This window comes from Lycorma delicatula, chromosome 12 (genome assembly GCF_047948215.1).
Source record: "Lycorma delicatula isolate Av1 chromosome 12, ASM4794821v1, whole genome shotgun sequence".
Classification (NCBI taxonomy): domain Eukaryota; kingdom Metazoa; phylum Arthropoda; class Insecta; order Hemiptera; family Fulgoridae; genus Lycorma; species Lycorma delicatula.
Window position 1 is genome coordinate 39,858,467 of NC_134466.1, and position 14,949 is coordinate 39,873,415.

The following is a 14,949-nucleotide window of genomic DNA, read 5'->3' on the forward strand; positions in this document are numbered from 1 at the left end:
TTCAAATTTGGTACATCTGTAACTTCATATTGTTAAAGTGTGTTTTGAGTCCTTGCTTTGCACATGTTTAAAAAAAATTTTCAGTTGTTTAAATTTTTTATATGTATCTCGTCTCAATAAGTTCATTTGTAAAAGTTGATTCTATTTTTTTTGTAATACCAGTATGTCAGGTAAATATTGTTCCACTCTGCCCAGCATAGGTATACAGAGTGTTCTGGGATGTATTCCCTGAACTTCAGATACTGAATCAGGACACCAAAATGAGCAAAAAGGTTCATATCAACATAAGTCCTATTTTGCTTTGTTTTTCTTTATTAGATTAGAAATAATCTAATAAAAGATTATTTCTCAGGAATGGGTAAACTTACTTTATTTAAATTTGGTGAATCTAAGACTAGTGTCCTATTCTATAAAATAAAACATTTTTAAAATATCACCTTTAAAGATGGCAAAGTGGCGGCCATTTTAACTTTTTAATCTTTAATATCTTTGTAATTATTTATAAGAATTTTATTTTAAACAAAATTACACCTCATTTGTAAAAATCCATTGAGAAACAATCGAATTATTGCAGACAATTAACCCAGCAGTACACTTGTTCATCATAATGCAATGTGATAATTTTTATTAATTTACTACTATTATTTATTATTAATAATTTTTATTATGTTTAGTGGAGGAAATAAAAACAGGAAAAAAATTACTAATTTGCACCACGATGCACAAGCGTACTGCCGGGTTAATTGTCTTCAATAACTCTATTGTTTGTCAGTAGATTTTTACAAATGAGGTGCTATTTTGTTCAAAATAAAATCCTTAATAATTTTATAATAAGTAAATTTTACCAAACAAACAATTACAGAAATATTGAAGATTAAAGATTAAAATATTAAATTAAGTGGCCAACATTTTGGAAGATGATGTTTTCAAAAAATTTTATTTTGTAGAATAAGACCCTAGTCTTAAATTTGCGAAATTTAATTAAAGTAGGTTTACCCATTTGCATCTAGAAGGAAAACTAAGCAAAATAGGACTTATGTCAATATGAATCTTTTTGCTAATTTTGGTGTTCTGAATCAGTACTGAAGTTGGGGAATATGTCCCAGAAAACTCTGTATATATAATCAACTTTTTGCAAATCATCTTGGCTACAAGACACTTATACATTCTTAACCAACTCACAAATTATATACACAACACATACAAACCAACTTCTCAAAACATTTGGAAATAAGACACAAAATTTAATTTTAATAAATATTATATAAACAATTAAACATAAAATAAAGCTTATTTAATATTTGATTACATACTTATGGATTTTTTAAGTCTTTCAATAAATTTAAATTGATTTTCCATCAGAAATAAAGTAGCTGCCAAAAAACAGGTTTAGGCTTTTTGTAAGAGCAACCATACCTGTTCCCATAGAGATTTAAATATTTTCCTGATTTCAATTGACAAGTGATTGAGATATAAAATATATTATAGAAGTAAGTTTTGAAGTATTATTATTAATTTCTTATTTTATCTTGATGATATATTATTTGTAACTTAATTAGTTTTTATTTTTACAGATTTTTCTGGAAGATCCACTATCCATCGAACATCATCTCAAAAGTCTGATTCAAATACAAAAATTCCTCAGCGATCTACATCTTTCCGTACTTCTAGTGAAAAACCACCTCCATATCGTTCAAAATATTTACGATCATTATCTGAAAATGTTAATAAAGATGAAACAAAAATTTCTCCACAGAGAACAGAGCTTTCTAATATAAGTGAAAATTTTTTAAGAGAATCAGTTCCAAAAGATGATTCTAAAATGAATACAATATCAACAAGGTCAGATGATAAGTTAAGTTTAAGTAGCAACAGTGATTTATCTGAAAGTTATAAAACGGCAAAAAATTCTCAATCCGAATCGGTCGATGTAATGAATTCTAATAAATGTTCTGAAACCTTGCAGAAAAAAAATGAAATGAAAACAACAAACAGTTATAGTGATTTATCTGAAATTTCTCAATCTTCAGATTCGAAGTCATTATCCAAATCAACTGATGAAAATAATATTAATTTAAATAAAAAAAAATACGATACATCTCCGAGGAACAGTTCATTACTATCTACTAATCCAATTAACAGCTATTCTGAATCAAGAATATCTTCATTAAATTCAACAATACCAAAATTTCGACGAAGTTCTTTACTTGAAAACATAACTAATCGTAATAGAAATAATAATTCTGAATTAGAAAAGATTAGAACCGATTTTCGTTCACAAAGTTCATCTCCATTAAATATTATTAAAAGGAGATCAAGTTTTATTGACGATGTACATCATAATAATACCTTAAAATATTCTACATTAAATCCATCAAGATCATCCAATTTATCAACATCTTCTTTAAGGAGACTTAGTAGAGATTCATCATCATTCTTTGGTAGTTCATTATCCGATAGGATCAGCTCTGAAGATATAGAAAAGTTTAGAAATGAATTTAAAAGAGGTTTTAGAGTTACTGATAGTCCTAATAAAAGTAAAGAATCATTTGATTATAGTAATAATGACAGTAATTCTGCTAAAATTAATAATCCTCATGAAAATGAGAATAAAAGTCAAACTAATATTTTACCAGATGAACAAATGATTAAAGAAAATGATCAACAAAACATGGATAATAATTCTTTTGCATCAGCAATAATAAACAATAATAAAAACATAATTTCTGAAGATAATGTTAAAGATTCTCAAAACAGTACACCAACAACACAACAATACCAACAATACATAAAACCAAAATGCCCATCACCTTATCAAACATCAGGCTATATTTATCCACCATCAGTTTCAATGCATTATAATCGTCCAAAAAGTTTTTATTCATTAAATGCCAATGATGTTAATTCTAATTATTCTAGTTGTTCAGGTATTATAGATAAAAAACCATCTTGCATGTCAGATAATAAATTAAATACATCAAAAATACCAAATTATAGACGTACTTCATCGTTAAGTTATAATGAAAAACCAAACAATATGAAATCCGTAACAAAAGAACGTAAACATTCACATAATAGCATTACACCTGATCGTTCAGTACTTGGTAAATTTTTTGAAAAGTCTAATAATAATAATAATAATAACAGTAAAAATGATGATTTTAAATCACAAAAGATCCGTGATCAAGATGAAATAAATAATGTAAATGATGTTATAAAACAAGAATTTGATAATGATAATGAAGATGAAAAAAATATAAAAACAAGGAAAACTCATCGAATATCAAGATTTCTTCGCCCAGATTTTTATGATACACCGTTAGAAGAAAGTACATATGTAAAGAAAAAAATAAAGTCTCCTGCCTCAATGTCAACTTTACCTTCATCATCAAAAAGTGAAAAGAAAAGATCAAGTAGAGTTGATAGTACTATCAGAGCATTACGAGAAAGTAGTTTAGGTCCGAAAGAATGCGATATTATCGATAGAGAATCGACATTAATTAAACGTGCCGTATCACTGGATGATGTTTCTAATGTACCTAAAAAATATAAAGCTAAAAGATCAGCATCGGTTAATTATGAAAAAAATGCAGAAGCAGTAAAGACGATACAGAAATTTATTAAGAAAACAAAATCTATGACTAAGAAATCTGATGAAAAAAAGACTGAAATTTTCTCTAACTGTAATAATAATAATAATAATAGTAAATGTGATAAAGATATTGAAAATGATGTTACAAAAAAAGAGGATTCGCCAATAAAAAAATCAATTAAAACATTTAATTCTAATTCATGTATGGATAATTTACAGGGACCTTCTAGAAAATATTCCGTATACAGTTCTGACATTTCTCCTAATTATAATAATTTTAATAGTATTACTAACAGTAATTATAAGACTGAAAATCTAACAGAAGACTATTCAATGAAAAAATGCAACAGCCTTGAATCAAATCAACAAACACGATTATTAAAAATCGCTGGATTAGAAAAACTTGAATTTTCACGACCATATCGCAGTGCTGATTCGACACCAAGTTGTGATGAAATATATGATAATAATTTTGATGATAATTCTTTATTGCTTTTATCACCGAACGATGATAACTCTGATTCATATTCGGCTACTTCTGATTATCTAGATGCGAGAGATTTTATTACATCAACGTCACCGACTACATTAGCGAATCCAGGAAATGAAGAGTCAGTTAGTGAAAGAATTCGACGAAAAAGTTTTTATTCTCGTTTTAATCAATTAAAGAAAAAGAAAACACCTCCATCTCAAGTTCAAAATAATTTAAATATTGGTGCGTCTATTAGTAGATCACGTTTACCAACCTATAGAAGGTCATTTACATCTGCTGATTATTCAGATATCAATTCGGCTTTAAATAATAATAATAACAGTAGTATTAATCCTAGCAGTAGCTCTACCAATGTTAATGTTAATGATAACAAAAAATGAAGTGTTTTCGTGTTATGTATTTTTTTATCATTATTAGAAATTGATAAAGAAAAACTATAACTGAAATGAATATTGTTGCTCCTATACCAATGCAAAAATATTTACTGAATATTGTAATCTTTTAACCTGAACTGCTACTGTCCAGTCAGATTTGATATGACAGGTATGTTATTGTTTACTACTTAAAATATTTAAACATTTTTTTTCTTTTAACAACCCAATATCAGAGTTACATCTACAAATCATTTTGGAAAAAGTTACTTATATCTGCTGAAACTTATTTTTTTTGTCATTATGGTAATATTGTGAGTTTTAATTTATTTAAAGAAAATATTTAGGAATTATGGAAAATTAAGTTATTTTTTAAAAAGTGCCATGTTTTTCCAGTAATATAATTTCAGCATACCATTTTTTTAAGAGATTCCATAACTTTAACAATAAAAATTTTTAAATTGCTCTGACAGTTTTACCTCTCATTTAATTTTTTTTTTTTCTACGGCTGTATTATAGCATTTGAAGTGCTTGGCTGGAACCTGTATCATAATGAGGGTAATTATGAAACAGATTTTCATTGTGATACAGGTGTTTAACGTATCGGCTGTTTTTTTTTTCCTTGATTTTAATCTGATTTAGTAGTTAGCAAGCAGAGGTTAATTTGAAAGTACACCAATAGGTAACTAAGTTTCTATATTATTTTGTTTATCTTTTTGTTGATTACGTTTTATTCTGAGAAAGAAATGCCTTTAACAGTGATCGATATTAAAGAAAATTCTAATAACTTATGACTAAATTACCTGTTGCCACAGAAATGTATTTTTTGAAAAATTAAAAAAAAAACATTCTGCAAACAGTGTATTCTATTCTCGATTTAAATCAATAATCCCAATATTTTTTTCACCTGTAGAAAAAATACAACGTGCAACTCTATACTGGCCATTAATGCACTCTTGTGAAGTTTACGATACTCACCAAGGTCGTGTCGTAACCTATTTCGCACTCATGCATCAGTGGTTGTAATTAGAGACTCATTGCATAATGTACTACTTCAAAAATTATGATTGTATACTGATCTTTTTAAAACTTGTTTTTTTTTCAGCTCTCAGCAAGAAGTTTATTTTTTCATAGATCTGTTCATAGAATCTGTTAGACCTGTTAACATTACATTTTCAAACGTAACGTAGTTCATTATTTCAGTTAAAAAATAGATGTAAAAGAGTTGTGTAGGAATCATTTCATTGCATCTGTACAGTTAAATGTAGTGTCTTCTATATTTATAAAAAGTAGGCTTCCAGTTAAAATTTGTGTATATATCATAATAATGTTTAAACAGATCAATCCAAAGAAAAAATTTCCCACTTTTTCCAAAAGAAAATTGTCATCATTATCCAGTACTGGATTTAAAATCATACTTGGAAAAACATTATCATCTGAAAATGTCTACTATAATCATTGTTGGTTTTTCTATAAGTAGATTACAAAAGAAATTTAAAAAAGTGATAGATTTTAATATGGTCTTAAATTAAATTTATTCCATTAGTTAGTTGGTTCATAGAGTTCTTCATATATAACCTTTTCTTTCATGACAAATTCTTAATGACCACAAAAAATCCTCAATTTTCTTACTCTTTCATCTGTGGTGGAACATTACATATCTTTAATCTAGGTTATGAATTTCAATTGTTTAGACATTTTAAACAAACTTTTTGATTGGGATTTTCCAAAGTGATACGGTGTATTTTTTATTAAGCAGTTATTTTATTTTTAAATACTTGCAAAAGAGTTATATTTTTTGGTTTATTTATTTTGTAAGGATTATTTATTTCTTTAATAATCAGTATTTTGTTTTTCCTTTTTTTTGTTATGATAATTTCTAATTACCAATTTTATTTAATAAAATGGTTGTCATGTTTTTTAATGGTTTTTTATGAAACATTCAATTTTTTAATATTTATTTCAGTAATCATTTAGCATATTTCTTTCTTTGTGTCCTATTTGATTATTAAATTACTTTGTCACAGAGTCTGGCATCTTGACTCCAATGGAAAGACACCCACCATGTGATTGGATCCGACTGCCACGCCACCCCCTCTGTACCTATTCCTTAGGGGCTTTACTGGAGGTCATCTTCAGTAGCCTCAAGACATATTTCAGTCTGGCTACTGTCAAGATGCCACCAATGCAAATGCCACAAGTGACATTCACATCGGTGTACGTCGCCTAACATGGACACTAACCCTAAACTGATACCATTTATCAGTCTCAAACGAGACCACAGTGATTGAGCTGCACGACCTACCTGAGAGGAGAATGAACTCAATGCTCATTTATTACTGCCAAACAGTTTGGTAGTAATAAAATACTTTTGGCTAATTAAATATTAAATCATTCTGTTGAATGGTTTACTACTTCTTACATATTTCCTCTGAACCACCTGTTGTCACAGACTAAGAGTCTGTTCATAAGAATCTTATTTTTAATTATACGTTCAACAGGCATTCTCTCACGTATGAATTAACCCAGTTACAATTAGCTGAAACAAAATCCATTATTAAATAAACATGTATTTAATATTAATAATTAACATATACTCATTTTTTACAGTCTTTTGTAATTATTTAGAATTTTTTGTAATATTATATTTATCATTTTTTACCATAAAAAATGTACTAATTTGCATACATTCTATCCTTAACATAACCCCAGAGGAAAAAGTCTAAGGGAGTTATGTGTGGTGATCGTGATGGCCTGAGAGTGGGACCATCACGCCCAATCCATCTGTCATGAAATGATTCATTCAGAAAATATTGAACTAGTAATCCCCAATGTGGTAGTAAACCACCCAAGGTTGCAAGTCATTTAGTTGAGGTACAGCAAAGTGTTGCAGCGTATCCAGGTAAATGTTAGCTGTTATTGATTGCTCAATGAAAAAGATGGGACCAGTGATTCTGTTGTGCAACAAACTGCACCACACATTCACTTAGGGGAATTCTAATTTTTCCCATGGTAAAGTACGGATTTTTGAGTCCCTGATTCTTGCATTATGCCTGTTTACTTTCCCTGAGGTTTGGAAAGTAGCCTCATCTGAAAAGCACATATGCTGCAGGTATTCATTGTCATCAAACTATTGCAAAATCTCTGTTGCTAAAGCAACACGATAAGGGCCATCATAGATGTTGCAATATCTGAACTTTATACGCATACAACTTTGGTTTCTTATGTAAAAGTTTGTGCAGTGTTGACCGGGGAACCTCTAGTTCATGAGATGCATTATGAGTAGATTTGGAAGGGCTATGTTGAAATACTTCTTCACAACTTCAACCTTCTCTACACTAACAAATGGCCACTCACTCTGTTCACAGAAGGTCAACTACATTTCCACTCTCCTTAAACTTTGCATACCACACAACGATACCCTTGCTATCAGTCCTGGTTATCCGTTTTCTCTTTTAATATTTCACTGCACTGTAATTGGTGATTTCGACTCATGATGCCACAACACACATTGACGCCAGTTTATAAAAAATTGATTACAGTGCCCTCTACTCTGCCTTTACTTGAAACAAATCGATGTAAAAAAACTTGATATTTTTTTCTTTCTTTTGCCGCAAACCACACAGCTGTAACTGTAATGGTTTTTTTATAATAAATTTTTGTAATCATGGAAAGACTTTATGGACACTCTGTATAAATATTTTAAACACTTTACCTTATAGCTTAATTGAGTTTTTATTAGAACTTATTGATTTTAAGTTCATAACTTTGCTCTTTCACTTGCACCTTTCCTTATCTAAGGATTGCTGATTAAAATCTAGCTCAAATCTCTTTTAAACTAATGAATATCTTCCCATTCAATTTTTAATAATTATCATCTTTAGTAATTGGGAAAAAGAAAAATAATTAGACAAAATATCCTGTTACCTCCATGATTTGTATTGTTGTATGTCTATGTACTGTAGAAACAAATTCAAAATAACATAAAGTATGAAACAGTACCACTTTATTAGAACACACCACATCTGAACATATATAGCTTAACACTTAGATTTAAGACAGATATTTAAAAAAGTTGGAGGCATTTTTTTTTTTGCCTTTAAGTTCTATTTTTTTTTCCAGATGTGTGTAATTTCACATAGCTAAATGTATTAGCATATTTATTTATTCTGTCCAGTTAGTAAATGGATTCCATAGTTAAAATGCGTTTCTATATACCAACTAAAAGTAGAATTTTTTTTTTTTTTAATCTGATAATATAGTTTTTTTTATTTTGGGGGACATCTTTTTATTTTCATTACTTTGAACCACGTTAGAGCGAGTCATATTTTATTTTATAATAATAATAATAGAAATATATGCTTGTTTTCTACTGTCTTGTTTAACAAGGTTCCATAATGATCACAAATGTTTGAATTTTAAAAATCCTTTGTTTTCTCATAAATATTGTATGAAATTTATAATATGTATAGAAATAGTTTCTTTTTTTTACTTTGATCTACTCTGATGTGACAGTAGCATTCACATGACAAAGAGATTACAATAGAAATTAAGGATTAAGCATAATTGTAATTAAATGTCTAGAATTTTTATTGTATAGTTTTACGGTTGTACATCTCGATGTCTTTGTTTGTACACTTCATTCTTTTTATTTTATATTATCATTAACAATATTATGAGTATTTCCATAGGTATATTTTTTAGTGGTTTCTGTAAAATAAGGTGATTTACAAGATTTGTTTTGATAAATTTTTCCCTCGTCAGATAATTTTAAAACTAAAAATGTGTACATCTTCCTCTTTACAATATTATTTGGTATAAGTTTTATAATTATTCGTTGATAATTTTTTTTTATACATTGTTTAAAAAATAAGAAACCTCACATAACGTGGTCTATCTCTTTTGTTTAAAAAAAATTTTAATAATTTGGTTTTCCAACCCATTTGAAACAATGCCTTTGGTATTTATTCTTCTTCCATTATTTATCGGTGGCAGTTTCTGACATAATTTATTTTTATTTGAATTAGATATTGCTTACAATAAACAAAATCATCAGATTCCTAGGTAGAAATTGCACAAATAAAATAAATTTCGGTTCATAATTTTTATTCCTTTCTGATAAAAGCTTTTTTATCAGTTACATTGTTCTGCTAATTTTATATCTTAGCTTTCAGCTATGACAATTGAAATTATTCAAAAAATTTCATGATTTCTCATAGATTTATATGTCTCTTCTTGCCGTCTATTTACTTAATAATAACCCTAGATGTTGCTTTTTTCCATTGATAATGCTGATTATTTAGTTATCAGTAATTTTATTCAATACATTTAAATTCATAATTTGGCTTTCTTTAGCACTTTTTCTAATCTAAAGATTACTGATTAAAAAGTAGTTCAAATTGATTTTAAATTAATGAATGTTTCCCATTTTATTTAGGTTTATTACTAGACAAGATCTCATGTTACCTCCATGTGCATCATTGTCTATGTAACGTAACAGTACTGTCTTCCTTTTTTTGTTTTTTTTCCTTTTAGATAGTAAAGTTTTTGTTTCTGATAACTTTTAGTTTTTAAGATAAGTTTTTAATATTTAGTTTACCATATACTCTCTTTTTGCTTTTTTATTTTTGTCACGATATCATTTATATTAAAAAAACAACACATTTCAATGCTCTATTCCTTAACTTTTTCTCACCTTTTTGAATTTTGCAATTACAAAAGTCTTACTTACATATACATTCAAAATTAAGGTAAACTTTTTTTTTTCAGAATATTTAAATTTATCGCACATTCCTTGCTTCATCTGTACTTTTTGTTATGACATGATAATGCAGTCTTCTTCTTAGCCACCATCCTGTACTTGTGGGAGTATATAACCAAAGGATGTTAATAACCTTACTATCTATTTTCTATATTCTCTGTTTCTTTAATAGTTTTTACATACCAAATGGCAAAAATCTAAAATTCTTATTGATCTCTCTCGTCCTAAATCATACTTGACTCAATCAAGTCAAGTTCAAATTTTATTTTCTTTGATGTTTTTTTAACATGGATTTTACTAAAACTTTTATAAATTGATTTATCAGTAAACTTCAGAAATGTTTATTTTATTTGAGATTAAATAAATTAATTTAAAGTTATGTTTGGTTTTTTTTTATATTCTACTTGTATTTTTTTGTATAATAATATATCAATATCGCCTTCTTTAGTATAGAATTTAAAAAAGCCTTCAAATTTTTGTGTGAATTTACAGTTAGAAACTATGTGTCTATTATCAGAGACTGATGTAAAAAAATATTTATTATTATTAATTTATTAACTTAAAATACTATACAGATTCCATAATTTGTCATTTTTTGTACTTAAAAGATGTTAGATTATTTTAAACATTGATTTAATATGTTCTGTGCTGAGGAATTCATATTAACTCCATTTGATGTTCAGCTTGAAAACTTATAAAACTTTATACCCACTTCCAATCTCTTATCCTAAGTATACCTTTTACATCCTACATCCGTAGCTATATTCTAATTTACACTGTTTGTTGGAGTTGTGCAGATTTTAGCAATAACCTACCCTGCACAACCTTCCCTTTAATTCTAACACCTCCTTGAGATTATCACCAACTACCATTCTCTTGTCAGTTCGAAATAACAGCACATCCTGAACATGGTTCCATAGATAAGATAAAGCAGGTACACTCATTACAGAACAAAGAATGTTGCTACTTGCAAGTCCTGAATCAGTAAAGTTGAACTCCAGATCTGATGACTTCTGGAATATTTTATAAATCTATCAAAATTCTGATATTAATTTTGATTATATTTTTTTAATGCTCATAATAAAAATATATTATTTTTTAATTAGTTTAGCTACTAAAATATTTTTTGGTTCATGATAGTTTAAAAAAATATAAAGCTTTGGTTTTTATCAGTTTCAGAAATAATAATTATCTAAAATATTTATATTTTATAAATGATTAATTTTTATTAAATGAAGAGTTATTTTTAAATATTAGATTACTAATATCAGTAGGGACTCATTATTAAATAAGATGTATACAGAGAAATCTACACATAGAATATGTTATTATTTAAAACATTTTGATTAAATATATGAAATCAGATGTCAGCAGACATCCAGAATTTGATTTTTGTAGTAAATTTACAGAAATGAGTGTTGGTCATGGTACATGAATGGTTTTGTTTTCTAGGTAAGCAACTCTGCTTTATGATAAAACTCAGCCATAACAAGTCATATGTTATTAATAAATTGTACATCAATGATGAAGGTTGAGAGGAGTTAATATTAAACACTCAGCGTAGAAGATTGAAATAAAAAATTTGAATTGTATTTAATATTTGTTTTATTTATAAAAAATAGAAAATTAGTTCACCATCAGAACAGATAGAGATCGGTGGTCCCATTTTTAAACATATAATGTGTTTTTAGTTTCAAATATTTTATTCTTTATAATAATCATAATATTTATTATTTACATACATTATTATAAACTTCAACTAAGTCTTATTAGAAGCATTTAATTTGCATCCATTTATCGTTTTATAGGTTTAATTTTTATGTACACCGAAGGATGTAGAAATATATGTAAACCATGAATATTGAGGTTATTATAATGTATATATATATATATATATATATATATATATATATATATATATATATATATATATATATATATATATTGTATTTTTATTATTAATTCACCATATAAGCTGGAATCTTGTGCATGGAATATGAAATGGAAATTTTGTAGCATATGAAAAATGCCATATCTGACCAGGATTCAAACCTGGGACCTCCGGATGAAAGGCCAAGATCAGCTATATATATATAAAACTTGGTGAAACCAGTTATGTATCTAGTAATAAAATAATGTATTAAAAAAATAAACTATCATTTTCTTAATGAAGTCAATATAATTGATTTAGACTGATGTTTTCTTAATTTATATTTAAAAATATTTGATTATGATGTTACCATTTCAGTTGGTAAGAGTTAATTAATAGTACTGTCTTCATGCTGATAATTTTTAGAATTAACAAAATTTATAACCAGATTTTAATTGAGCATAGACTCTTACGTGCAGTAAAAATAATCACTGACAAATTATTGAGATTTTTTATTTATTAAAGCTTTTATTTGTATTATATGATTGCATGATTGTAAAATATTAATATATATTATATAATTTATATTTTCTTATTATTATAAGTTCATAATTTTAACTATATACCACAATAATTATGTAAGTAATATAAGTAATTACCGAAATATGTGTGATTTTATGGAAATTATCAATAATTATAATTTTTTTTTATGAATCATTTAAATAATTTATTAATAATAATTATAGTGTTTATTATTACCATTTTAAAGAGTTTATTATAAAACTTTAAAAGTTGTTATTATTATATATAGATATATTTATACAGTGCTGTTTTAATTTTATTTATTTGATTTTTATCAGCAACAAGTTTGATGATATTGATATCATTCTTGCATCAAAAGTTTATTAATTATAGACAAGTTCAAGCTGAATACATGTTTGAGAATTGTATTATTTATTAATTGATAATTTATTTTGTTTGCAAAATTAATTAAATTGTTTAATTAAAAATTAAACAGTTGTACTTTTATAATGCCAAAAAAACCTTTCTAAACTTGCCCAATTAACTTCTTTTGAAAACATCCCTCAGTTCGATAGTTAAAATTAGAGAAAACGTATTGCTTTAACTAAAATAAAATGAACTACTGCTCTGGGTTTTGATGTTTCTTAACTTTTTTGATCTGTGTTCATAAATGTTAAATACTGGATTGAATAAATTGTGTAAATCTTTCTGCTTGTATTTAACATTATCATGATTAAAGGGAAACTATCTCACTTTGTTTAATTTTCATAAATTTTTAGCATCAATGCTTCATGTATGTGTATTCTTAACCATATAAATTTGATGATTACATGTTCAGTGATTCTAGAGGTATTAATGAAATAGATGTCACCGAATATCCTCAGAATACAGAATTGTGCTCTATTTTTTTTTTATATTCAAATATCCACAAAATGTCAAGAAACAAAAAAACTGGTACCCAAAATTTTGATACTTTGAAATACTTTCCTTATTTTAATATTCTGTCATTGATAAAAAGTGTTTTACCATAGCTGAGAATATAAAAATATTCTGTTTGGCTTCATATATCAGGAATAGTTTAACAAAAAATCATGAAATTTAATATGTAGTAATTTTTATACTAATCAATCTATTAAATTAAAAAAAAAAAAAAAAAAAAAAAACATTAGCTGAATGAGTGAGAGAAGTATTATATTTTTCAATGGGGATTGGATTTCATGGAAATATTACTTTTTTATTACACAAGCCAAAAAAAAGAAGCAAAAATATAATAGAATTAATTCTTAAACATAAGGTGCTTATATTAAATTTCATGATTATAGGTTCAACAATTTCTTTGATGCAAAGTCCTAACAGGCACCACCACATGAAATTTTATAATCTACATTGTAATATATTTGAACTTATAGTTTATAAAAATTAAATTAAATGAAAACTGAATTCAGAGTCAGTATTACTTATTTATCTGTATTATAGACTATATACAACTAACTCGCATGATTAAATCAGTGTGCTGCTCTAATTAAAAATCATTTGTTAACTTGATTTATATTTAATCTATTTGTGATAAATATTAATTGATATTTTTTCCTAGTTTTTAATAGCAAACACTGTTATAAACAAAATTTAACAGTTTTATAATTCATGACTACATATAACTTCAAATGTTACTAACAACTTACAACTCTGTAAAATAAAATTTATTAAAAAATTAACTATTAAAATATCAGTTTTAGTATTTGTGAAAAAAGGTTTTAATATTTTCACATGCTGACTGATTCAGTCAAAAGACTTATATATGTATATTACTTATTCTATAGAGTTTATTATACTTTATATATTTTTATACAATATGTATATTCTCTGGGAGAATATATCAAAATGTTATTTTAATTTTTTTTTCATTAAATTTATTTAAAAATAAAATTAAATAGAAAAGAGCATGGTTGTATTGAAATATAAACCAGCTTTAGGCAATAATGGAAAGTAATATATTTGTACATTGATAATAATTAGATGCTTTAAATTTTACATTTTTAGTACTCTTTTATAAAAATTTAAAGTTTGATTACCTCCTGTAAATATTTTTGTAATTTTTGAGTTTGATATTCTACTATGAGGGTTGTTTGAAAAGTTTTAAGACTAACATAAAAAGATGTATTTTTTCTGTCAAATATAGTTTTATTTTTCAACAGTCTCCTTTCAAGCCAATACACTTTTTCCTGTGTTGTTGTAACCTCTTTAACCCTTCCAAAAAGTAGCTGGTGTCTTTCTCTGCAGAATAGGTGTTTACGTATGCGATATACCTCCTCGTCCAATAAAAATCTCTTTCCTCCAAGT

At 26.5% G+C, this 14,949-nt stretch overlaps 1 protein-coding gene across 3 annotated transcripts in view; it reads left to right on the plus strand.

Annotated features, from left to right (window-relative positions):
* Nuak (Nuak family kinase 1) overlaps nucleotides 1-6,241 on the plus strand; it is a 121,805-nt gene extending 115,564 nt beyond the window's left edge. For 2 of the 3 annotated variants that reach the window (XM_075380484.1, XM_075380485.1), the window contains exon 18: nucleotides 1,575-6,240. In XM_075380484.1, the coding sequence (XP_075236599.1) occupies nucleotides 1,575-4,465 (2,891 nt within the window). In that variant the 3' untranslated portion in view covers nucleotides 4,466-6,240. Of the gene's footprint in view, nucleotides 1-1,574 lie in introns of all 3 variants that reach the window. The other variant, XM_075380486.1, reaches the window with a different exon arrangement.
* The last annotated feature ends 8,708 nt before the right edge of the window (nucleotides 6,242-14,949 follow it).